At 41.7% G+C, this 27,423-nt stretch overlaps 1 protein-coding gene and 1 long non-coding RNA gene across 2 annotated transcripts in view; one reads left to right on the top strand and one right to left on the bottom strand.

Moving 5' to 3' along the window:
• The window catches only part of PPP2R2B (protein phosphatase 2 regulatory subunit Bbeta), a 275,813-nt gene that overhangs the window by 166,865 nt on the left and 81,525 nt on the right, over positions 1-27,423 (top strand). Inside the window, exons 2-4 of the mRNA XM_077137974.1 lie at positions 434-531; positions 4,019-4,184; positions 10,023-10,135. Coding sequence (XP_076994089.1) covers positions 434-531; positions 4,019-4,184; positions 10,023-10,135 — 377 coding nt within the window. The remainder of the gene's footprint in view (positions 1-433; positions 532-4,018; positions 4,185-10,022; positions 10,136-27,423) is intronic.
• Positions 21,827-26,185, bottom strand: LOC143663944 (uncharacterized). The gene is made up of 4 exons (XR_013166242.1): positions 25,981-26,185; positions 25,394-25,478; positions 24,675-24,744; positions 21,827-23,132 (listed from the first exon to the last, which is right to left on the bottom strand). It is a non-coding gene; the product is annotated as an uncharacterized LOC143663944 (long non-coding RNA).

Here is a 27,423-nt window from a genome sequence, read left to right as displayed (position 1 = left end):
CACCCCAGCCCTGTTTCATCACAGTCCTCAGCCTTAATATGGATAGCCACATCTGAAACCTGCATGGAGAAGTTTCTCTGTGCAGAAAGAAAGGAAATGCAAATTGCCTCTAGTGGGTGAAGGATCAGGGGGTGGTACAAAGTGACAAAGTCACCATTTCCTGAACTGTAAAGAAATTCATTTTCTCTTACCCAAAGCAAAAGGGTCTGAGCATAATTTCCTTTTGTTCTCTCCAGATATTCCAAGAGATCACAGTTCAGAGTACGCATCTAGGAAATTTACTTTACTTAAATTACGGGACATAAAATCCTTGTAAATTCCACTGCAGAGACAAAGCCCTAAGCCTGTAAATGCACAGAAAAGTATGTCTATTATCTATCCTTCCAGAATAAGTGTGCAGTTACTTAAATTGCCTTTGTCTTCTTCTTTTCAGCTGACATTATCTCTACGGTAGAATTCAACCACACAGGAGAATTACTAGCGACAGGGGACAAGGGGGGTCGGGTTGTAATATTTCAACGAGAGCAGGAGGTAAGTGGCAATGAATGCAAAATGCCCATTTTCTTCTCTTTTTAAAAGAGGCTTCCTACTGTTCTTTAATCCTCGTGTGTCACCCTTAACCTTGCTGCTTTGCTAGCGAACTAAAAACTGCCAAAAAGTCATTAGCATCAACACTTCCACATTCAGGCTCATAAAAGCACCTGAAAATAGAGCCTTTTCTGGGCAAAGACTTATCTTTTCAAGCCCCATATCACACATTAAAAATGCCTTCACTTCACTTCTCCCCTAACCTGCAAAATCCCATGAGTGCTTCTGATTGGGATTTGTCCTCCAGCAATTGAAATTCAGTCTCTTTTGGTTTGGAGTACTGCCAGAATGTAGAAGGAAAAAATAACTGGCTTTATTTACCAACAGATGTGAAGAGGACAACTTGGGTCAGTAAAGAAGAAAATGATAGCTCGCCCTACCAAAGAGAGTGAAATCCCACCAAATGGCATCTGAGCAAAGCATATAGCACGCATTTTGTAGTAGGTGACATGAGGGTCTCTGAGGCTGAATGCCATATGCAGCACAATTTCTGAGCAGGAGTTCTAACTTTCAGGGAACCTCCAAAAGCGCTTTTCTTACAGGAACTTGTGTTCCACTAGGAATTGTTTCTCTTTTTCATATAAATCAAGTTGGGTGGTGTCTGCTTCTGTTTTGACAGAATGGGATTATGGCCCAATTTAATTCCCTCAGCCTCCCTGGCATGGTCCTGGCGCTTCCAGCAGGCCATTCTGGGCTCTGGTGACTCTCCCATCTGCCACCGCCTGCCTCCAAGATTCACCCAGTCCTCTCCGCTCCAGAGCATAGCAGGAGGCCCAGTGTGGGAGGAAGTTTTCACTAGAGGCTTCCCTAGCAATTTAAAGGCTGCTTGGTATCTCCAAGCCATTTGTGTTGCACCTCCCCTCGAACAGGGAAAGCCTCATTTAGAGGTGATATATTTGGTAATTGCACATTATTTGCAATTAATTTCTATACGGGCATCAAAATCCCTCAGGCTTCTGTATAAATTCAAGTGTTCAGCACTAAATCAGGCACCAACCTATTCCATTGGCCCTGGAAACACGAAAATGCAGTTGGCAAGTAGGAACTAATAGCTCTTCGTGACCTGGAATTTTTCCTGCTTTTCCAAAGCTGCCTGGTGCTAATTGGTCTGGCACTCACTACACACACTTGACAGTCTGATTTGGATGGTGGCAAATCAACACTCTCATAAATTTATGGTTAAGGTGGACTGGTTCTCTCTGCAATAAGCAGGATGGAAACAAGATGTCAGCATTAAGAATCCTTTTAAAACTGATTCTCAAACCTTCGTCTCCAATTAAAAAAAAAATCCAATTAGGTTCACAGTGATGATAAAGAGGAACCAAGGAGCTATTTAGCATAAATTACCCAAGGCAGCATGTTGCCAGTAATATTCCGCTCCACATTTTCTGTTAGCTATTTATAGGTTTCACCTATTTTAATTTATTGAAATATTTGGGGAGCCTGATTCATTAGTAGAATGTTGGAGGACACATTTTCAAAAGCAGGGTGCTTTTATTCAGGGAAAAATAAATGTCAGTGTGGATAAATAGCATGCCATTAAATGGTTTACCTTTGTGGTGAGTCTTGGGGTTGAAATGAATGCTGTGCCTGAGAAATAGGGCCATATGACAGCCATCTAGGTCAGGCCTGCTTTTTGACTTCTGAGAGTGAATTCTCAGGAGGCATGCTCCTAGGGAGTCTGGGGGAAGGAAAAACAGATACCTCACAAATAGATTTCACACCTGGGGCTCAGTACTATCACCCATTAGTAAATTGAGATTTTGCGATAAATCTTTTAAATCCATCCAGAAATACATACTTTTAAAATTGAGACTTTTACTAAGAGTCAAACTTTTCTAACAAATGTTTGACGAGAACTAGATTTGAATTTTTGAACACAGTTTCCAAAGCCTGAGTCTTGACGCGCTTGGGAAGAAGATCCTGAAATGCCTGGATTAAAACCCCCTTCCTCCTCTTCCTTCCTCTTTCACACCCTCTTTTCCCTCTCCTGTTTTTTCCTCTCTCTCTTGTCCTTTCCGTGGACCCCTTTCCCTTGTGCTTCATTCTCTCATCATTTATTTAGTTCCTGCTGTTTGCTCTTTGCATAATTGGTGCTAGGGATAAACCAGAGGTGAATTCCCATCGTTCTCGTAAAGCTGCAGATTTCATCTCTGTCCTCCTGTTGGTTTTGTTAAATGTGTAGGAAATAAAAAGGGGAGGTAGGTATCTATGCCCAGATTTGCTACTTATAAAGGTATGACCTTGGACAAGTCATCTTAATATCTCTGAGCCATTTTTGTTCATTTCTCTGCCATGTCTACCTCTGAGGTTCTGTTGGGGTCTGGGGAGATTTCATAAGGCCACTGTACATTGCAGATGCTACAACTTTGTACTCCTTGTAAGGGACAGCTGTGAGTATATGTGGACTCCAGTGCGGGATGACTCATTGCAAAGGGTGTCCAAGGCACCCATTAGGATGCAGAAAGGAAATATGAAAACTCCTATTTACAATGATTTTAAAACCTAGTCCTATTTAATTTCTATTTCTATGGGTATTTTATGATCTATGCCATATATTACTACAGAAGTTAATATAATTTATAAATGTATATATATGTATGCACACACACACACACACACACACAGGAGTACCTGCTCAGATTTTCTGCCAACAGGTGTGCATGATCAAAAGCTTTAGGAACCACTGAGCTGAGGAATAGCGTGGCTGTCGAGGTTCCGCCCTCATCCCACAAGGGCACATCCTACCCATCCCACCTGTATTAGTTTGTTAAAGCTACCCAAATGCACTATACCGGAAGGGGAATGGCTTCTAGAAAGGGGATTTATTAAGTTGCAAGTTTACAGTTTAAGACCATGAAAATGTCCAAATTAAGGCACCAAAAAGAGGTTACCTTCACTCAAGAATGGCTGATGCCACCCAGGACACCTCTGTCAAATGGGAAGGCACATGGCTGGTGTCTGCTGGGTTCTCTGACTTCTGGACACCTCTGTCAGCTGGGAAGACACATGGCGATATCTGCTAGCTTTCTCCCCAGGCTTAGTGTTTCATGAGAATTCCCCAGGGGTGTTTTCCTTCCGCATCTCCAAGGGTCTCTGATTATGTGGGTTCTGTGGGCTCTGAAGCTTTTCCCAAAATGGTTCCCTCTTAAAGGGCTCCAGTAAGCAATCCCACCATGGAAACACATCTCCATGGAAACCATCTAATCAAAAGTTACCACCCACAATTGGGTGGGTCATATCTCCATGGAAACGATCAAAAAAGATCCCACCCACGGTATTGAAGGAGGATGAAAGAACATGGCTTTTCTGGGATGCCCAAGAGGTTCAAACCAGCACACATTCTTATTTGTTCTACTTAAAAAAAAAGTGGTGAATTTGCAGTTAGTTTATGTGATTTAATTTTGTATATTTTTCCCCCTTCCTACAGAGTAAAAATCAGGTTCATCGTAGGGGCGAATACAATGTTTACAGCACATTCCAGAGCCATGAACCCGAGTTCGATTACCTGAAGAGTTTAGAAATAGAAGAAAAAATCAATAAAATAAGATGGCTCCCTCAGCAGAATGCAGCCTACTTTCTTCTGTCTACTAATGGTATGTGGCGGTGACTTGTCCTGTTTGGTGTTTTCAGAGATACTGTCTGCCAAACCATATATTTCCATCTCTCTATGCCTCAGTTTTTTGTCTTTTATCTTCTAGCCTATTGAAATGATTAGAAGTAATATCTTCAAAATGCCTAGCACAGTGCCTGGCAGAATAGTTCCTCAGTAAATAATGTAGATGTTATTTTGAAAAATAACAAACTTATGACCCAACTATGCAAGACCTGTTATCTGCAGTTTTCAGCTGACACTGGTCATTTTCAGGTGTTTTTGAAATGTAACTTCCTGTCTTAAGATTCACTGAATGTTATTCTGGAAATACTGTCAGAAAACTCTGCAAACCGTCTCCATGAGTTTGGCATACTAAATAGAAGTTATTAATCCCTGAATATATTGTAAGGTCTGCAAAGCAGATGTCTTTGTGTCTCTGACACAATCAAGTCTTAAACTGGGAGCACAGATCAAGAAGAGATAGGAACCTTTCGAAAAACTGATCAGAAAGTAGTTTATTTCCCTATCTTCATATTCATTTCCATGTATTAGCTGAGGGGGGATTTTGATATAGATAGTTCAGAGAGAGAGGATATTGGGGTTGAATAAGAGTCAAATTACGTATTAACTCAGTAAGTTTTTATACAGTGGGATTACCTATCCTCCAGGTTCTTATAGCCTTGCTGAAAAAAGCCAGCTATAGCCAGAACAATTGAGAATAAAGTCATTTATTAAAGGGTGCTAATTGAGCAGCATAGTGATTATGAGGATTAGCATATAAAAATGAAGCACACTTTCCCAAGTAAATAAGCCAGAGAGTATTCATTTCATCCTGTATGTGAGTCTGTAAGGATTATACATTTAAATATAAATCGAGAAGCAAAGGATTTGCTTTTTCTCACCCCCTAGCATTGACAAAGAAAGGGAAATGCACATATGGCAAGTGAAAAAAATGCAAACCTTACATATAATATGATCAAAAATATATCTTTTTTGGAAATTGGAGGAACACACTCAAAAGTTCATGGTAGTTAATTTTGAACTGTGCATTTATGGGGGATTTGTAAATTTCTTCTTTTTTATTATTTTTATTATTTGAATTTTATTTTCATTTATTAGTTTTTTATTCATCTTATGAAAGAAAAGGGGGGGGGATTTTTAATGCATATGAACCAAAAATCCCTCAAATGGAAAGCCTAGTAAAGATCTAAAAATGGCAGTTGTAACACAACCAGTTTAGGGTTGGTTATTCAAGCAGATCTCAACCCAGTATGGCCAGATCTCCATTTATCTGTTTCTCTAGATCCCAAGTACTTTCACTCTTTCTCACAACTCTGTTTGTTACTACCTTTTTGGACTCTGATTTCTTGTTCTGTTTGCCTTTTTGACTCTGAAGTCAAACCATAACGAATATGTGTCAATTTCATCCCATTCAATTTTGCTATTTGTTTAACTCAAAGGCTCCTCAGATTCAACACTACCTAGAATAAGAGACTTCTGATGGTCTTATTTCAGGCAGAAAAAAGTGTCTGACTATCCTCTATAGCTAGCTTACTTTATATTATGAAATTTATCCTATTGATTATTGTAATAAAATTCAAAGACATTAGCTGCTTTGTGGGGGAAGGTGGGAAAGAAATCGATGAAATGCAATGAAGATTAATTATATAGTATAATGTTCTGTTAATTGAGTTTTTGAATAGTTTTTTGATTAACACGGATATTATCTTCCCATTTGGGATGCTATTTCATATGCCAACATCTTCTCAAAATGATTCTTATAAGAAGAATTCCCACGTTCTTATGTGATTTTCTTTTTTATACTAATATTGAGGTTGAGAATTCCCCCTTAAGCCAAATAGGTTAACATGCAAAAATTAATGGAAGGCAATTGGAATTACTGTACAAAAGAGAAAATGAAGATAGATAAGATTGTATTTAAAAGCTGCCACAAGTGATGATAAACTACTCAGAGCACCAGCCAGAAGAAAGAAAAACTCATTACTCATAGTAACAGCCACATGTTCCTCAGACTTTTTTTATCCACAAAGCTTCAAGATACTGAGTCAAAAAAAATTGTGTGATAATAAAGTCAAGAATGGCTCCAGGCAACCATACCATAGGGAATTGGATTGAATTCACCATCAATTATTTCTTTTTTATAAGGTGCTTATCTCATTATAGTTGGATACAATTTTTACTCTCTGCTAGAATATATTCCCAACTCTATAATTTTTAATGAAAAATAAAACCAACCTTCACTTGGAATCTAGAATTTGAAATTATTTAATGATATTGCTTTACCTAAATTTTTACTTGTGCTTTAATACCCTTGATGGAGAGGGGAAGTAATATTGAATTTATTTTTCTCGCTCTGAAAGTAATATATTCTGCAAACTGTTTTGCAAGTGGATTTTTAAAGTAACGTAAAAATAACAGGAAAATCTTCTGAATTGTCAAGTATTCTTCTAAAACACAATAACATTTTCAATGACTGCATAAGTATTTCCTTGCATGAATCTTGTATAGTTATGAAGGTCTTCCTCTACCAAACGTTTTTGCCCTTAACCAGTTCTCAGTGTAATAATGCAATTATTTATAGGGATGAATGTTGTAGTAGGTTAACATCTGATTGGGCAAAAAAGCATTTCTAAACTATGTTAGTATATTATGTTTATTTGAAGCAGTTATATAATTGCACACTCAAATGTAAAGAAAGGGTATACATGAAGCGTTCAAAAGAGTTCTCTCCCGTGTAGTGGAATAGAAGATTTTCATTTTTTTTAAACTTTATGCTCATTTTCATTTTCTAAGTACAATTACATGTAGTACTTGTGTAATTAAAAACAAGAAAATAAAATAGAAAAGTACAAAATCCACATATACAATATCATTCTATGCTGGTACTCCCAAAGAAAGCATACAAAGAGAGAATATTAGAAGGAGCTATGCAAAATGTTAACAACAATTGTCCCTGGCTATCCAGACTGTAGTGATTTTTATCCTTTATGTTTTACCCAGGATTTCTCTATTTCTATGTATAACAATAAGAAAAATTATATAAGATAAAAATTGCCTCACAGATAGGATAGGGCTCATTCTAAAGCCAGCAACAGGAAGTATCTGGTGTTAGCATTCATGATTTGGGTTGTTTTGGGCCACAGCTGACCAGTGGCTAATCAAGAAGTCACTGTATAAATAGGATGCGTATTTCATTTTCTCACCCTGAAAAGCAGTTTAGTATGCAGCAGGATATCCACCGAAAGCGAGAACGGAGGAGTGCTGGCATATAGATAGAAGGTTCTAAATTAAACCCTGCAGCTGAGAAAGGCTGCCTCAATTCTGCTCCAGTGTAGGGCAGGGTGAGTCCACAATTCAGTGTGCCCAGATCTCAGGCTCAGCAGCCTCGCCAGGAGGGCCAGCGGACGTGACTAGCCTTGGCAATGCCCAGATATTAGAAAACGGAGACACGTATCTGCTAAAGAGGCCAGATTGCTGCTGAAAGCAGCACTTCACAATGAGGTGTGTTAAGACCTCTGAGCGCAGGGCGTATGTTTCTGACAGTTAGAGGCAAGCAGTCCTGTGGTCCATACCCCCTACTTGGAAGGGGGTGGGGGGGGGGTCCTTCCAGAGGTGTGGGAATTAGAAGGTTATATGGGGAAATGGAGACATGAGATAAGGGGTTAAGGAGAAAGTAAACCCTAAAATGGTAGGGTACCAGGGGTGGCTTTTTCTCCTCTGACAATAGTATAGAGAGGATATAGGCATCACCAGAGAATGAAGCTGATGCTTTCTGGTCTGGCTGTCAGGGCAACATGCTATTTGCAAAATAGTTGCCCAGTTTGCTAATTCTAATAATGACTGCCATTTGTGGAGCACAATTAGAAGCCCAGCGCCGTGTTAAGCACTTTACATGCAGGCTTCATTTCATCCTCATAAGACCCCCATGAGAAAGGAACACTTTGCCCCAATTTTCAAATGAGGAAACTGAGGCATCAAGAAGTTAAGTACCTTTGTTTGTTAGTCTCCTCTGTTTGGGATATATTTGTACTAAGGAAGTACCCGTTGTGTATCTGAAATTCATATTTACTTGGGCATTCTGTGTTTTTCCCTACTAAATCTGATAGCCTTATTTTTTTGTCAGTCAACAATTAGAAATGACAGGCTTCCTACCTGAAAATCTCAGTCCTTGGGCAGCAGACTGCTGGAGTCAGAGCAGAGATTGGATCCAAGGGTGTCTGATTCTAAAGTCCCCCTCTGGCAGGCCTAGAGAAGGATACAAAGGAGGCAGCCGAGACTCTGCCTTCTAGAGGAAAAGTTAAAACAAGTACAAATAATGAATGCAGACCCACCAGCCTTGCAGCTCACAGGCATGGTTGGTTTGGCCCAAACATGTTTCTTTAAAAAATGGAATTGAAAGCCTGTGGGTGGAGAGTTCACACTCCCTTTATTCGTTTCTCCTACCCCACCCCCACGCCTGCCTGATTCCTGGATGTATAGGAATTTTCACACCTGTTTTAATGCTTTAGCGAATGACAGGCATCATAATAAAGAGGTTTAAAGTACTGGGATAGTACAAAGGTAAGTAAGAAAAGGGATTTCTAGCTGGGAACTCAAAAGGCACTACAAAGAAAAAGGAGCAGTTTGATTACTCTCCTCACTATTTGTTTTCTAGCAATTTTTTTTAATATATTTTTTGTATTTTTTATTTTTATTTTTTTCTCTATATTATCATTTTATTTCTTTTTCTGTTGTCTTGCTATTTCTGTTTTCTAGCAATTTGTACTGTGTAGATTAGATTCATTCATTTACCCTATAATGTTTATTAAACACCTACTATGTCCCAGGCACCATTTGACGTGCTGAAGGAATAATGTTGAGCAAAACAACCAGAATCCCTGCCTCCAGCCAACTTACATTCTAGTGAGGGAGACAGAGAATTAATAAGTAACTAAGCATATAATGAATTTTGGGGTAGTGAAAAGTACTCTGACGAAAAATAAAGCAGGAAAAGAGAGATAGAGAATGGTGGGGACAGCATTTTTACATAGGTTGATTTGAAAAGGCCACTCATGGGTTGGGTCATGAACTGAGAGAACAAAGTGAAGGAGCAAGTCATATGAAATAAACAATAACAGGCTTCCTGGCACCAGCTGCAGGATGTGCAAAGGCCCTGAGACAGGAGTGGACTTAGTATAGACGGGAAGCAGGGAGGAAGCCATGTGGCAGGGGCAGTGAGTGACAAGGAGAGGGGGTAGTGGTGAGAATAAGAAAGGTCGAAGAATGAGAAGGTGCAGGTTCTGCCACACCCTTCAGGTCATGGCCAGGACGGTGGTTAAATGATGTGGGACACTGAAAGCATGTGATAATAGCACCTCCCTCTCTGGGGTTACTGTTAGTCTGAAATAAATTCTCCAGTACAGAATGATAGGTGTCATAAAGAAGTTAAAAACTTTTCTTATGGTAAAGTGCCACCATAGTTACATAATAAATGCTGTGCAAACATGGCTACTCTTATTATTCAGTACTCAATAAATATTTTTATCGAATGACCAAAATTAACATGTATGCTACAGATTAAAAAACCAGTTATCGAGGAAAGCTATTTGCCTCTGCACAATAGGTATTTTGGGAGTGATAACGTCTGTACGTATACGTTCTGCCTTCAAATGACACAAGATTTGTGCCTGGAAGCCCTTTCCATGGAGCCAGATTCTATAGCAAATTCCTTCCATCCACATGGCCACCTCTGCCTACAACTGCCTGACCCCCGAAAAACCCTACCCTTCACAAGCTTTCTTTCCATCATAATTCTGATTTCCTCGGTTGCCTCCTACAGATAAAACTGTGAAGCTGTGGAAAGTCAGTGAGCGGGACAAGAGGCCGGAAGGCTACAACCTGAAAGATGAGGAGGGCCGGCTCCGGGACCCAGTCACCATCACGACACTGCGGGTGAGCAGACGCCTTCACGGCCCCTGGGGGCAGGGTGACCCTGAGGCTGGCCACTTGCCGGCCGCTGCTGAAGGGCGTGCCTCTAGTATGGGTGAGGAAGCTTAGGCAGAGACTCCACGCTCCTGAGCCTGTGGCGGCAGATGGTAGGCGCGGGACGGGTGCCAACCCCTAATGACTATCAACCCATGCCTTTTATTTTGTCACTGAGTATTTGCCCACACAGCACTGCCAAACGTCACTATATTCTTAGCTTCCATGTCTGCTCACATCATCTAAGGTGTCTTGAGGACCTTCTGTGCTAGGCAGGACATGGCACTACCCAGAGGGAAAGTCTTGTGATTCAGAATACAGACTTCAGAGAATCTAACAGGCCTGGGTTCGAATTCTGCCATGGACCAGAATCTCATAGGCACTTCGTGTTTCTGAGCTTTAGTCATCCAAGTCTCTTTCCTTTCTGCACCTGTAGAACAATGAACGTAATATGTACCACTCTGGGGTTTAACAGGTTAAAACATAATGAGGAGGGAAAGCCCTTTTTGCTTGGCAGGTGCTGTGTAAATTCTCTCTACTAGCAAGAGTAAACATCCTTCCTGCCCTCCAGAAATGCGCATAGTCTGATATGGAATTAGGACTTGTAGGACCAATTTACAAATGGTTATGACACTAAATAGAGTAAGGTGAATGCAATGAGAGACAGACAGAAAGTTACAGTTTTAACAAAGGAAGGAAACATTACATTTGGTTCTGGGTGACCAGAAAAGCCTCATAGGGAGATGTATTAGTTAGGGTTCTCTAGAGAAACAGAATCAACAGGGAACACTTGCAAATATAAAATTTATGAAAGTGTCTCACGTGACCGTAGGAATACAGAGTCCAAAATCCACAGGGCAGGCTGCGAAGCTGACGACTCCAATGGATGGCCTGGATGAACTCCACAGGAGAGGCTCACCAGCCAAAGCAGGAATGCAACCTGCCTCCTCTGAGTCCTCCTTAAAAGGCTTCCCATGATTGGATTTAGCATCACTAATTGCAGAAGACACTCCCCTTTGGCTGATTATAAATGGAATCAGCTGTGGATGTAGCTGACGTGATCATGACCTAATCCTATGAAATGTCCTCATTGCAACAGACAGGCCAGCACTTGCCCAATCAGATGAACAGGTACCACAACTTGGCCAAGTTGACACCTGTCCCTAACCATGACAGGAGGCAACATTGAAAAATGCATTTCTAGAAAGCAAGCTGTTAAACGGAGCCTCTCCAGATGTAGATAAACTAGTTTAGGACTGGACGATAAGTTTAGTTTGGGATGTAGTCAGTGTGAGTGGTGAAGCAGGCTGGTGTTGGGTCCAGCCTGGCCCCAAGGGACTCTCAAAAACGTAAAATATGGGCTTTCAAAAACCAGCTGCTCTGCTGAAGACCAAACACAGAGAAGGTAGACAGTGAAGTATGAATGGGGCAGAGAGGTTTTTGCCTGAGGTTTGGAAGTAGATATGGGAATTAGTCCTGTGTGCCTGTCACTTGTCTCTTTGTTCATTCATTCATTCATTCATTCAGCAGGTACTTTTTGAGCATAGACTCTTTGCTGGCCCCCATGCTGGGCTGTTGCATGTTACTCCAGACTCATGGACATGTGGTCTTCAGATGAGCTCCTTCTTAGCCAACAAGTGTTGGCTGCTCTGTTTTCTCTCATCAGCTGGCACCTTCAACCCTGGATAACTGCCACACAAGCCTGCCACTGGGTAGGTGTGGCACAAACCTACCCCTGATGCTCTAAAGTTCAGAGTAAGTTCTAGAAACTGAGGAGTAGAGCAGTTAAGAGTATAAGACGTTAGGTCAGTCTGGCTTAAAATTACGGCTCTATTACTTTCTGGCTGGTGACGTTGGGCAAATTGTTTAAATGCCTCATGCCTCTGATTTCTCATCTGGATGACTGGGATGATGATAGTAGCTACTTCCTGGGATTGTCATGAGAACTCCACAAGCCAGTGTGTAATAAAGAGTTTAGCCCATGTAGTGCCTGGCTCCCCAAAGCACTCAGTGATGTTAGTTCCCTGCTGTTGTTTTACTATGACTGTCATCATCTTCATTAGCATTGCTATTACCCTCTACTGATAGGAGGAAATTCATATTATTTCTGTTTTTACACTGTCATATTCACTCTACAAACCATTTGCCCCTACCTACTAAGTGACAAGCACTGTGCTGGTAAAACAACAGGAATAAGATACTGTTTTGCCCCTCAAGAGATTGGAAGAGGGCGGGCCACGGTGACTCAGCAGGCAAGAACGCTTGCCTGCCATGCCAGAGGACCCGGGTTTGATTCCCAGTGCCTGCCCATGTAAAAAAAAAAGAGATTGGAAGTGTCAACCAAGAAATGACAGGCTAAGCTGCGAGGCTGCAGAAGTCTTAGAATTGCCATTCATGGAGCAACCTAGACCGTGTCCCATTTGGGCCTTCCATGCATGGGTTTTAAAGAAAAAGGAGATGTAAGTTGTGAGTAAAGAGTCGTAATTGGTGGCTGTTTGGGGCTTTCCAAACGGCCTTCAGCTTAGACAGTTGACTGATTTCGGTCTCTTGTGGTTGTTTCACAGTGTCCAGATATCCTCAGAAACATGGCTGCTTTGGGTTTTGCATGCCCTGGCAGTTTGTGATGTCTGGCTGAGGTGGACATAGGATTAACCTTCCAGATGGCCTCCTGACTCCATTTAAAATCTCTAAGCCATAGGCACTCCATGATGTTGTCTCTCTTTCCTCACAATCCAGTGAGGAAAGTATGTAGGTTGGGTGCCACTGGGGAGATCATAAAACAAATGCATGCCCAGACTTTAGCATGTCTTTGTTTGCTATGTGGATCACATGTCCCAGACACCGTCCGAGGTTCCCACTGTGTAGCCCTGATGTCCAGGGATTTCACAAGTCTGTTTAGAACCTGGGAGAATTCTATCCCTGAGCTGAGAAAGACAGAGGTCTATGGATTTCCCTTTCCACCGGAGCAGAGATTCTCCCCTTGGCGAGACAGTGCTGTTAATGAAGTGGACATGTGTATTTCAAACATGGAAGGAGACCCTGAGGTATGGCAGGAAATTGGAAAATCACAAATCTGGATCTTGCTTTTTTATTGTGTGACCCTGGGCCATTGAATCGCTTTTCTTCTCTCTAACTTAGTTTCTAAGCTTCAGAGCAGAGGACCAGCAAAACCCAGTGGTTCTGCAGCCCTGGGAGCCATTCCCAGTGAGTCTCGTCAGCAAGACCGGTGGTGCAGAGGAGTCTGCATTTTTACCATGCGCCCCTGTGGTTGAGAGAGGGAGTCTGTGGTCATTGGCCTCTTAATTTCTAAGGTTCCTTGGGACAATCATTTTTTTGTAAGACTCTGTTACTTGTCAATCTTTTCAGCAGTTGTTGTACCAGTTTGGGAGACACATTTGCTATAAATTATGAATACCCATATCTGGTTTCACCTCCTCTCCCTACCTAGCCTTTTAAAAAGGCTGCATTACATTGTAAACATCCACACCCCAGCATTCTTTCTATGCAAACACTTGAAAGGCCAACCTTCCTTCATTTTTTGATCCCAGGAGGAGAAGAAAGAACCAGGCAGCCGAAGACCATAGAATCAGGACAATGAATCCAAACCCACACGAGCAGAAGTGATGTTAATCTGACTATAATTTACTAATGTGCTCTGCTCTTGAAATGTGCATTGCCAGCAATCATGGCTTTGTTTCTTCCTATACTGTGATTACCTCTCGCTCATTTTCATGGTTTCCAGTTCTACATGGACCCTGAGAGGAGACCGCTTAATAATACCTGACAGCTAATTAATCCGTACTGAGTAATGAATCTGTTCTGTTGCAGTGCTGGGAGGCGCAGAATTTCAGAGTAAGAACGTGGTTATTTTTTCCCCTCTTCTCATGGAAGATAGCATTTCAAATTCAATCACGCTTTACCCAGAAAGCCTATGAGAAGTTCTCCTATGAGAACTGTATCCACTGCTCAATAGGATAACTTTCAAAACAATGATCATAATGAGAATTTAATAATAACACCTTAAAACTATAAAGTCTCTGTTCTAGTTTGCTAGCTGCCGGAATGCAATATACCAGAAATGGAATGGCTTTTAAAAAGGGAAATTTAATGAGTTGCTAGTTTACAGATCTAAGGCCGAGAAAATATCCCAATTAAAACAAATCTATAGAAATGTCCAATCAAAGGCATCCGGGGAAAGATACCTTGGTTCAAGAAGGCCAATGAAGTTCAGGGTTTCTCTCTCATCTGGAAAGGCACATGGCGAACGCAGTCAGGGCTTCTCTCTCGGCTGGAAGGGCACATGGCAGACACAGCGTCATCTGCTAGCTTACTCTCCTGGCTTCTGGTTTCATGAAGCTCCCCGGGAGGCATTTCCCTTCTTCATCTCCAAAGGTCGCTGGCTGGTGGACTCTCTGCTTCGTGGTGCTGCAGCATTCTCTGCTCTCTCCGAGTCTCTCATTCTCCAAAATGTTTCCTCTTTTATAGGACTTCAGAAACTAATCAAAACCCACTCAAATGGGTGGAGACATGTCATCCCGTAATCTAGTTTAACAACCATTCTTAACTAAATCACTTCAACCAGGGAGATGATCTCATTACAGTTTCAAACATACAGTATTGAATAGAGATTATTCTACCTTTAAGAAATGGGATTTATATCAAGACATGACTTTTCTTAGGGGGCATATATCCTTTCAAACCAGCACAGTACCATTGACATCACAAAGTATTTCCCTATCGAGGTCCCTAATTATCTTTCAGAACAGCCAGTGAGGAAAGCAAGACAGATACTGGGCAGGTGAAAATGCTACTCTCTATATTTATTGAGTACAAGGCTGCACTCTTTACCACCATTAGCTGCCCTGGGGGGTATAGTTCACTATTAAAATGCCTATTTAACAGATGAGACTCAGAAAGGTTAAGTAACATGCCCAAGATCAGGCAAGTCTGTAAATCAAACTTGGATCTCCTTTGCTCTGGAACCTGTATCCTCGAGCCTGATGCTGGCTTAGAAAGGGAAAGTGACTTGCCCAGTATCATACAACTGGTTATTCCAGAACGGGGACTGAAATTTAAGAGGTATGGCTCTTAAACTTGAACATATACATCTGGGGATTTTGAAATGGTTTTCTTCATAACTACTGCCATTCTTAATGTGTCTCTGTTTATCTCTCCCACTTTCTCTCTCTCTCTCTCTTTCACACATGTGCACACACACACACACATACACATATACATACACACTCTTACTTTCCAGAGCCCTGCACTGAGCCTGGAGAACGGAGGATCTTGAAGTATTATGCAGTTCTACTTAGCAAAATTCTCTGTGCAAAATTCTTTCCAAACCTCCCAATACCCAGGAGTAAGACTCTGAGCCCTGTCTAGGTAACTGGAGCTCCTTGTTTAAGTGACCTAATCAGTCTGGGGTGGGGAGTGGGGGGTGAGAAGTTAGAGTTTGCGCACTTACCCATGCAAGATGTGACCAGAGCAATTCTTTTCCTTATTACGGTTGACTGCCAGTTCCCTGAGTGGAAAGCTATGCCAGGTTGAAACTTGCTGTTTAATCAGTGATGCATATGGGGCCCAAAAGGTGTGTCTCCCAATTTGTGACTTGTTATAACCTCCCAAAACTTGAAGGAGATGTAATGAATTTGAGTGTTCTCATGGATTTTATCCCAACACTCATACGGCTAGTAGAAGTAATAATAATAATAATAATAGCAGCCACCATGTATTGAGTGCTATTGGCCAGTTACTGAATTGTATCTCCTGATATTATTAGTTCTCATAATATCCCTCTCTGGTAGGTTCTTTTTTTCTCTCACTGAGTCACTCAAGCCTCAGCCCTTCACTTCATTTATGTCTCTGCTCAAGTGTCACCTTATCATAAAAGCTTTGCTAAAATACCCTATGGGAAATAAAATACTAACATCTTCCCATTCATTGTATTTTGATCTTGATCTTTAAGTCACTGCCTAATGTATCATTTGTCCATTGTTTCTGTGCCCCCACCACCAGCAGCAGTAAAATATAAGCTCCATGAGATTGGGAACTTAGTTTTGTTCTCTGCTGAATCCCCATCATCTAGAACAGTGCATGGCACTTGGTAGATGGCCAGAAATATTTGTCAAATGAATGCATTACACAGAAGGGGAACTGAGTCTCCAAGTAGGCAGGGAATTTGCCCACGTTCTAATGGTGCGAAAGTGGCAGAGCTAGGATTTAAACCTGGTCCATCTGATTACAAATCAAGGGCTTTTAATTACTACTCTCTACAACTTCTGTTTCTAATTTCACTGATGGTAGTTTAGATACCCCTGTAGCCATAGCCAAAGACCCCAATACAAATTGTCATGAGCTTTTACAAGTTCTCACTCCTGAAAGGGGTCTTCTTCAGGATTCTTGCTAATAGATCATGGGACTAGGCAGGTTAATTAAATACGCTAGTTAATTTTCCCAAAAGAGCAATCCTTTTAGTGAAATAACTAGTTTAAATGCCTGATCTCTTTTCTGGAGAATTGACCAAAGAGAACTAATACATTTGTTCAGCACTTCCTAATCCACGCTCTAAGCTGACCAATATTGTGTACACTTTACAACTCTTTCTTCTTTATAACTCTGTGACTTGGGCATTATGCCCATTTTATAGATGTGGAAACAGAGGCTCAGAAAGGTAAGCACTGGCTTAAGCCCAGGCCGATAGTAAGTGACAAAACTAAGAACATGTCTGGCTGATTCTCCAGCATCTGCCCTTCATTGTTATATGGTGCTATTTATTGCATGGCCTCGGACGATACTGGGGATGATAGTATCTGACACTTCTGACTTTTCAGTGTATTTTTATTCCATTTATTGAGTACCTACTATGTGCTAGGCACTGAGCTAAATACTTATAGCACAATGGGGGCTTCATTCTGAGATGGAACAGACTCGGTGTCCTCAAGGAGCAAGGAGGAGACTGTTACAGATGGAGAAGAACTTGTCTAAATTACCATGAAGTTGATGTAGGCGGTGGTTCTCACGCTGCCCCTTGGTCACCAGGATGCTTTCTAAAACACCATCGCTGGTTCATCATTAGTGAGCCTGATTCAGAAGGTCTAAGTAAGACCCTAAGAGATGATATCTTTGACGAGGCCGCTCCTTGAAAACCCCCAGGTGATTCTGGTCCAAGTGGTCCCTAGGCCACACTTTGAGAAAAACCGGATGAGGACAGTGTCCCGACAGGAGGAGAAAGATTGTCACGGTGCTCAGAGAGGGCGCAGGAGGGAGAAGATGCAGAATCAGGAGGAGTTTTCGGGATGCATCTTAAAAGCTAGAGGGGCTTTTACGCTGGGGATCTCAGCCGTGCCGAGAGGGTGGGAGGTGCGCCACTATTTCCCTCTTTTTAGTTGTGTGGATGTGAGATCCCCATTCTAAAGGGGGAAACTCAGCCCGAGGGGCCAGGACGCCCACCCAGGCTCACATGGCTTTCTGTCTGTCCGGCGCCGGTCATGCTTCCTCCCCGATGACCGTGAGGAGACACTCGACCTGGGAGGGCTGGTGACCCCAGGCCACTTTCAGGGCATATTACTGCTTGAGTCAGGACTGGCCTTCCCTGCTCCAGGTTTAATTTTGGGTTTATACTTTGATAACGGAGGCCTCTCAGGACACAGAAACATCCTTCCTCTAACCATTTTTAATTTTTTAGACTTCATTTTTGTGATTTATTGCTGCTATGGGGGCTCAATATCCAGTCCTCATAAGGTTTCATCTTTCCTTTCCTTATATTTGTTGCAAATAACAATGAAGTGTTTAGCGACTGCGCTGAAAAATCAATCAAACCTGTTCCATATTCACAGGCTTGCAGTGGCACCTGGACAGTCCCCCTGGATTAGATTAACTTTGTGGAGGTGTCACTCTGGCGTGGGCAATTTCTCAGCCTTCGCTCCCCCTCCCCCTCCCGCCTCGGCAGGCGGATATTGAGAGCTCCCATTGATTGACTGCCCCGAAAGCGGATGCTGGCATGTGATGCGTGTATCGCAGCAGGACGCACATACTCTGTGTTTATGAAAATAAATAATAATTTCTGTTATTGTTATTGATTGCCATCATTATCTGATTGTATCTGTCTGTGTCATGGGGTTTCGGCTATGGGATCAGAAAGTACTCCACAGGGACCTCGAGCGCTACCCACACTGATGAGCCTCTGTTTTGACATGCTTTGCCTTTGGGGGGCCAGGCCCATGGATGTTCCTGTCAGGCTCTCCAGCTAGGTTCAGCGCTAGCTAAAGGATCTAATCCAGTTGGATAATAGTAAAGGCAGCACACGTATTTTGAGCCTTTGCTGTGTTCCAGGAGCACTTTGCATGCATTGGCTAGTTTATTCTTCAGTATCAACTTACAAGGGTAGGTACTGATATTATCCTCATTTCAGAGATGTGGGAAACTTGCCTGGGGTCAGACAGCTAAGTGGGTGGTAGTGCTCAGACTTGGATTCATGTCTTTATGATTCCAATATTCATGCCACTGTCCTTCCCTTTGTATGAAAATAGAATGCCTGGTATATTCATCTGAACGTAAACCACCATACAAATAAGTCAGCAAGGCTGGAGAGCGGTCTGTCGTGGAGACGGTAGAAGGAGGTTGTGCCTTGGGCACAGGTGGGTTTTACTTTTTGTTTTGGGGGAAGGTGAGGCAGAAAGTATGCGTCCAAGTAGGTCATGGGTTACAAAACCTGGGTGATCATGAGACTCCCGGAGGTCTTAAATCACCCCCAGGGACTGACTCGGAGGCACCAGGAGCAGGGCCAAAGCACTGTGGAAGATCAGTTGGCATGAGAGCCACTGGCATGGTTACCTCCAGGCCCGCTCTGAAGTGGAGCTCTCAGATGCAATTTTTTCAGCCTCCTTATTCCTCTCCCCTACCCCCACCCCAGGGTTCCCTATAGATCCATCCGAGAACAGCAGTATTAACGTATCGCTGTTGCCTCTGTTCTAAATGAGAAATGTGATTTAGAATGAGCATCCAGTAAGACACTCTGGCTAAAGTTGAAGTATAAAAGGTAGGCCTTTTATATTTCAAACTTCTTCCCCCTTCTTTTTTTTTTAAGAGCAAAAGTGTTTTCATTTTAAACTAATAAATGAGTTACATTCAAGAAAAAAGGTGTATATATCTGAAGTATGATATATCCTTTTAAAATTAAGACATTTATCCTATTTTTCTTCATATAGCACCCAAATCTCCAAACAGAATTCATACCTTAAGTCATAAAAATAAAGGCCAAGAAAAAGTCAATTTAAGACAAAATTTACAGTTTATATTCTTAATTCCCCATTCAATAAAATGTCAATTGCCAATTTACTAAAGGTAAATGAACTGTATTTATATAATCTGTTAGTGCTGAAAATCTGAAATCTATGTTTTTAGAGTCATTCTTTCTGAAAGTACTTAAAATATTGCATCTCTCATGGCAAAGCCTTGACAGGTCATGGGGCAGCCCACCTTAGTGGCCAGTGTCCTAGAGCGTATTTGTAGACATTTATTAAGTAGTTAATATATGCCAGGCCTTCTGCTAGGTAAGTTACAAGAAGAACCATCTCACTGACCCCTGACAGCAGCCCTATGAGGTGAGTGATGTTGTTATCCCCATTTTACAGAGGACATTTGATAAGGAATGCTGCAGTAACTTGCCCAAATAACTACTAAGTGGCCAAGTTGTGTTTTTAACCAGGTACAGTCTGACTCTGGAATCTGTGCTCTTAGCATTAAACCACACAGTGTACTATACGGTCTCTTAACATTGTACTATGCAGTCTCCAAGGTGCGGCTATGACTCTGACCAGGTCAGAGTGTCTGCCATCATCTGTAAAATGGAAATAATTGTACATTCTTCCCACAGGGGTCGAACTGATGAAATAGAGTAATGTGTTGAAAATGTCTAGCACGATGCCTTGCAATCAGTAGATGCTTAGTGTATGCTATTAGCTTTCTCCTCTTCCTTTCTCTCTTGTCATTTGCCTATAGACAGGAGTTTCAGAGAAGCTTGATAAATATGTTGAAAAGTTTAAAGTAGTATTACATTTGGGAACTACTTATCTATTACTCTTTATGCAGGGTATGTGTTTGCACTGACTCTCCTAAACTGCCTTGCATTCAGAGTATATTCATTAACAATAACATATTTTCTTTCATGTCAAAGATCTCTTTGTTATGCTGCCTTTACCATGTAGAAATTAGACTATAAGCAGTATCCTGTACCTGATTTAGGATCCAGTTCTCTTTCTCTCTTGCTCCAAATCCTTTTGGAAGGAGTCCATGCTTCTTGATATGCTAGGAACTAGTAAATGGTACTCCCTGAACATGCCCTGATGGTAGTGGGGAGCTGAGAAGTTCACTGGTGTCCGAAAAAGAAAGGAATCTGGATGTTTCCTTGGCTCAGGAACAATTTATCTTGAAGTCCCTGGATTGTGAGACAGGATAGTATTGCAGATCATGAACCATTTTCTTTTCCTAACCCTGGTCATTTTCCTAGCCCTGTCTGAATTTCATAGGCGTGGAAGGGTTGCCAGGCCAGGCTGCTGGCATTTTTCAGCCTTTGTGATCAAGGCTCTTGTCACTGTCTCAAACCTAATTCACACTGACCCAGATGGATTTTTCCCCAGAGAGAAGTTATTAGTGGGATTCTTTCATCTTTTCGTTTAAAGGGCTCTTTGTTTACTTTTAAAGGAAAGTGGAAAATCGGGGCATAATTGGAAAATTGAAGGGGGAAGAATATCTCCATTTTCTGAATCTTTCAGAAGCAATTACCTGAATTATGAGTGCCTTGGGGAGACACTGTCCCCAGACCAGGCCCTGGTTGGGAAGCGTGAGCACGCTCTTGCTAGAATGAGGAGTGTGAGTCCACAGCCTCTGAAGCTGCACGCGCGTGTACATTTGCTCCTGAAACCCCACAGTGTTGACAAAACCCGAAACTGCTTTTTCATTTGTTTTTTTTCAGTTAGACTTACTTAACAGAAGGTCAAAAATTTATACCTAGATCCCATTTCCTACCAGTTTGTGTAAAGAACTAATTTAAAATCCCAAGGGGATTTCTAGGGCCTCTGCTCATTATATATCATTATACATAAGGTTTTTGTAGAAAATGATGAACACGAATAGATTTGGAATCCAGTTCAATAGAGGACATGATCACTTTGATCCTAGCATGCTACAAATCAGGCTTCAACTGATGTACTGATGTAAGCATTTTAAACATCAGTCATTACCAGAGAAAAGGTTTCAAGTATTTCCCTAGTGGTTAATGCATAACAAGATACTTTCTTTTCTTATAAAAATAAGCAACTGATTGGTGGAAAACATTTTCTAAAGGTGGGTTTATGTAAAAGGAGATTGTTATCCCCTTAGAAGATAGGAAAAAATGTGTATTCTCTGGTTACCTTAGAATGGTTGAGACACAAGGAAAGGTATTTTCTACCTGCAAAGTGCTAGCTTTTTGTTTATTTGTGTTCAGAAGGGTGGTTCACTCTCAGATGATCCCTTAGGCTCGTGTCCTGTACCAGAAAAAGGTTAAAAGCAGCATCACACGTACGTAAATAGACACACACACAAATGTTTTGTGCTCATGCAACAGAAACCCTAGGTTAAACATAAGTATTCACTTCAGCTTTTTTTTATAACCTTTAATATTCTAACATGCAGTATCAAAACCCAAGAAAGATATATGGCATGCAGTGTTTTCCACCAGCCTTATCTGATCGTAAGGAACCTTTTCCTGGTTCATGGAATTACTGTTCTTTAGAACATTCTTCTCAATATGTAGTCCAGTGCTGATCCACAATGAGATAAGTTGCTTATACCAAAATGTGAATCATCTGCGTCACTCTCCACTGCACAGTTCCGGTGACACTTTTTTCCATAGAAGGCTTTTCTCAATGCATCGAGCAATACATGGATTCCGGCTTGAGCTCTTTATCTTGTCACGGACCAGTAGCAAGCAGTTCACAGGGCTGTTGCTTTGAGTAGCACAGCTGTAGACCTCACTTTGGGAAATCCTGGCTGAAAGGATTGTGTCATTTTCATTCTTCTCTTACTGCCTTCAAGTCACAGAATCTCACATGGTGGTGAGAGATCCTTAAAAGAGCCTTTGTCTTGACAGTGAGTTCATTAAACACTTACTGAGAGCTTACTGGTACCTGATGCTGTTCCAAGCATTTTATATGCTTTCTTGCGTAATCTTCATCCTAACTCTACCAACTAAGAAATGCTGCCATCATTTCACGGATGAGGAAACTATGCTCCATAGCAAGGAAGCAATTTGTGCAAGATGCTTCCACTAGCAAGTTGCAGAACCAGAGTTCACCGCTGGCTGACTGCAGAATCGTCTCTCTTAAGCATCATGTTATCTGACCTCCCAGCAGCAGTAGTTTTCAACCATCTCAGCAAAGGAAGACTGTGTCCTACTTTTAGAGAATTTCTGAGGCAGAACTTTCCCATTAACCAATCTAAAAACCTTCATTGCTCACAGATGTTTCCATCTGCCTTACCTTAATGTTACTGAATCTGCCATAGATGTGGGGAAGGTTTTCCACATAGAGTCATGGGCAGAAATGTGTGATCCCTGCCCTCGTAGGGATTACAGTCCCGTGAGGAACCAGCTGGCTGTGAACTTCTGTCTGAAAATAGTGACTGCACCAACACTGTGCCCCTGCTTGACATTGCAGTCAGTCAAATTGTGTGTGTAGACACTGCTTGGGCTCTTTCTCAATATCTTCTTCTCTACTCTTTGATCCTACTTCCTTTCATTTTTTTTTCAGGAACTGAGAGTCATGCAACAGTCGATTAAATAAGGACTTTGACTGTTTAATGCCAAAACATCCAAACAAGGGTGAAAACTTCATCTAGTTATCATGGTATTTCAATACCAAATGGGCGATGTTTAAAAACCTTCTGAAAGTTGATAGTTCAGGCTTTTTCAGTATCTGAGACAAGCCTATCGTGAGGGAAATATAAGGTTCTCAATGTAGACAACAGAGCAGCAATTTAGGAGTCAGCAATTAGGTATTGAGATAGAAATGACAAAGCTAGACTTTGTCATCATCATTCCTTCCCACAAGTAATGCATTGCTCTCTATGTAGATAGAACCACGGGTGACTGTCACACAAATCCAATTAGATGTGCCCTTGCCATACTTTATGATCAAATCAATTAAGAACATAGGTACCACCTAGGTTTCTCAAGTATTTACTGAGTACCTTCTATATATGCCAGGTGCTGTGATGGGCCGTGGAGTTATAGCAATGGACACACGAGACCACCCCTGCCTTCATAGGGCTCACAGTCTTTAGTTTGAAAGGGTATAAATTAAAATGTCATAATGTAAGAATGACACTGCAATAAGGGCTGCTTAGGAGAGCAGATGAGAGAGGGAATTGACCCATTCAGGAAGGGCAGAGGATACATTTGCGGTGACCTAGGAGGGAGGTATGGAAGAAGAAGCATAAGAAAAGAATTCCAGGCAGAGAAGGTGCCCTAGACAAAGGCCTCAGGGTGGGAAGTTGCATGGAGGAAGGTGGGACTGACCAAGAGCCAGAGTGGCTGGAATGCTGAGCTCAGGAGGTGTGTGGGGCCAGCATGGTGCATGTGGAGAGGCAGGTTAAGGCCAGATTGTGACAGGATCTGTAAGGCCTTGTTAAGAAAGTTGTTCTTTTCCCATGAGCAATGAAACCCACTCTTCTCTGCACCAGCCATTTCTTGGAAGCACCTCAGCTTTGTTCAGACAGCTAAATATTCTGCACCCAAGACTGGATATACTGACTGCTCAGTAGTTCCTGGTGGATGCAAAGAGCTTACATTTAGGAAGCAGATGGCTTTTTGTCAGTTTTGTGGCCGTGTTGCCCTCTAGCCCCTTGACTACCGCTGTTTTGATACATGTCAGGGCACGGCCTCCCCAGAGCTTCTCCAATATCAAGGTGTCCTCCCTCCAAGGTGAATCCTCCCATGAGTGATTGAATTGTTTGGAGGGTCATAGAACCTGACAGCTCCCTATTACACAAAGGAAAAGATAAGCTTCCGATTAGTCCTGGGGCTGCAGGAAGCCAAGATAGAGTGCACCTGTCAGAACTGCTTATGACATATAAATCATTGCCTCAATTTTCCATGCAAGAATTGGGCCACAGAAAGAGAGGGAAGTGACTGGGGTTGGTTAGCAGTGCAGAACCATATGAAAGAGTCCCCACTTACCTCGGAAGCAGGATTTGCTCTGCTATCCATGCAGAGAGAACGGAGCCTCATGCCCAGAACAGCGACAGAGACAAATGCCCACTGGCTCCAGAAAGGGGCAATTTGTTTCTCTGGCATTTACTAATGGCTCTTGCTGCTAATCTAACAATAGCAGCCACCAAAGCTTTCCCAGACTCCAAAGGGGAGCATGTTTGGGATCGCACTTGCACTAAGTTTGATCCTCGATTTCCCTATTGCGCAGTCACCATAGCAATCATTGTTATTGCTGTCATTTTCCTTTCTCTCACTCACCAGCAAAAACTTTCTGAGGTAGCGAGGGGCCAGTTCTGACTATCCCACGAGCCAGGATATCAGGGTATTCCTAGGGGGAAAAAGCAGTGAAAGTATGGCTATCAACTGAAAACAACTGAATGAAGATGTCAGAAATTTTAAAGTTTAAATCAACTGGATGGTGCCCAAATTTTCATTTCACTTTATGTTGTATAGAATACTCAAGTAGCTAGCAGAATATAAGAGCCCAGATTATGCCAACTGGAGAAGTCCTGGCACTAGGTAAACTCAAACTACTAACTTGTGCAGCAAATCTCAAGAAACACTAATTTTGGGCTTCTCGTAAATTACTCTAGACAGAGTGACAGGACTATCAGTGAAGCCCCATTCCAGGGACTTTTGAGAGGGAGTTTGGTCATTGCCACCTACATTGAAAGGGAACAATGAGCTTGTCCAGGGCAGACATTCCCACTGCCAGTGATGAAGGGGACTTTTTCCTTTAAAATCTTGGTATATTTTAAAGGGAAGCAGTTCCTCAAAATTACCACTCAGCCCAAAACATATTGGCTGCCAGTTAAAATTCCAAAGGGCTCGGAAGAGAAATATAATATATTTTACGTGAATAAACTCAAAATACAAGACAAGAAAGTGGCTACTGAAGGAACAAATCACATGAAGACTTTAAAATAAAACAAAATAATTGCCCATTTGTTCAGAGTATGTGAGCAAAATGTTCTTACCACCAGAAGAGATGCATAGCAGATTTCTTTCCATTTATCTTCTGAGGAGTGGAAAGCCCATGGTTGAAACTGTCTGAAAGAGAGTCTGGTGAGGAAGTTAAAAGGCTTTAGCATAACAGCTGTGGGTTCAAAGCCAAGCTCTGTCCTTGTATGGCTTTGAAGCTTTTACTTAAGCTCTCAAAGTATCACTTTTATCATCCATAAAGTGGTATCTGTATTTATTTTAGTACTTACAAACTATTCATTAGTAGGTAACTAGCTCCAAGTTGGAAATCAGGAATGTTCAGCACAGAGAGGTAACTTGGAGACCCCAGTTGCTGCTTTTCAAGGGAAGGACACACACCTTTGTGAGGATAGGTGAAGGGCCTAAGACCTACCTCCCCCAATATTTAGGACTCCTTAGTGAATGTTCACATCCTTAGTCAAAAGGGATCCCACTGAAGATTCTTAATACAACTCTGCAATTGGAGATAAGGTGATTATGGATAGTAGTTTATCAGTTTGGGTTTCTGTGGCTAAATTGAGGTAAGCGGGCCCCATCCCTCAATGCCTATTTTTGAGAGACCAGTGAACTTTCAAATACTCGCCAAGCTAAGAGGCGTTATACGGTCAGTAGTAACTCCTTTGTAGGGAAGAAGACACAGCCAAGTCTCACATGAGTGGCCTTAGAATGTTGGCAGTAACAGTTGACTGGAAAGCAGTTAAAAGTCACCCCAGAACTCTGGTTGAATCCTCCTTTCAATTCTTTGCTTCAGCCTCCGACCACCAGTCATCAAAAATGCAGAATTCTCTGCCTGGGACAGGGTTTTCCCTACAATCAAAGGTTCTACTGTCAGATATTGGGCCACATGTCTTTATTTTTCTAGAAACAGTGAAGGAAAAGTTACGAATGCATCATTATTCCTTACGTTAAAAAAAGATTTCTCTTGATATTTTTCCCTGTGTCTTGACCACTAAGAAAATCTATTTTTTTCTTTGAGCACAGCTCACCACTAATCACTTAACGTTTACAAACTCAGATGCAACATTGGACTTCAGAATTGGCTTTCCAGAAATTTTCCCCTTAATTGGACTGTTTTCTATAGACTTCGTCCTGCCAGCCTCTATGGTGAGATGGATTCTGGAGAAAAAATGTGCTACGCCAAATTGTCAGGTAGAATTCGATTGCTCTGTATTTCTGTTTGATAATGACACTGTGCCTTTGCATAATTCTCTCTGATTATCAGAAGGGAAAAAGCCATAACTCAGGCAGATGAGCTTTATTGGCATTGGTCCCTTCTGGGGAAGGAAAAAAAAAAATGTATGAGCAGAAGCATTTGCAAGTGCCATATATGTTGAAAATTGAAATTTTAAACAGTCTGTAAGGCTTAGGATTCCTAAATCTGCTTTAAAAATGAAACTTTAAAAAACGAAAATGTTTCCCTGCATTTGGTATCATAACTCAAGAGCTGGATTTATCTTATTTTCAATAATTCAAGATAAAAAGTCTTTTTTCATACATACATAAATATTTCTAGAATAGAATGTCACTTAAAGCTAAAGAGTTCATACGAAGGAAAATAAGGAGTTGGGCAGAGCCTTGAGTCACACTCCTTAGAGGACTTGGAAATGAACAAGAAAGTGTTAAATGAACCCAAATTGAACAGCTGCGTATACTGTTTATCTAAGAAGGGAATTTGTCTGCCACCTTTATTTGTTTTCATATGGTCTCCATTTCCCCTAGCTGTCCTTATTCCTCTCAATTGCAGCTAGTGGTTTCCCCTGTTGAAATAAATAATATTACTTTCACATGGAAGGTTTGGACACATTCTCCTCATCCTACGTGTTTGGAGGCATCCCCCTCGCCAGCAGTTTCTCTCCTGGGAAGCTATTCCTTTGCCTTCAGTTCTAACCTCTATCCCTTTCTCCAGGAGGATGCACGGAGACCCATTGAGCTGCTTCCGTGAGCAAATCTAGATTTTCTCTGACTCCATCTATGTAAGACTTAGGGGTATTTACTCCCAGGTTCCTATACCCCAAAACAGCTTCAG

Source organism: Tamandua tetradactyla, chromosome 20 (assembly GCF_023851605.1).
Source record: "Tamandua tetradactyla isolate mTamTet1 chromosome 20, mTamTet1.pri, whole genome shotgun sequence".
NCBI classification, from domain to species: domain Eukaryota; kingdom Metazoa; phylum Chordata; class Mammalia; order Pilosa; family Myrmecophagidae; genus Tamandua; species Tamandua tetradactyla.
Note: the sequence above shows the minus strand (reverse complement) of the source record. Positions and strands in the feature narration are given on the sequence as shown.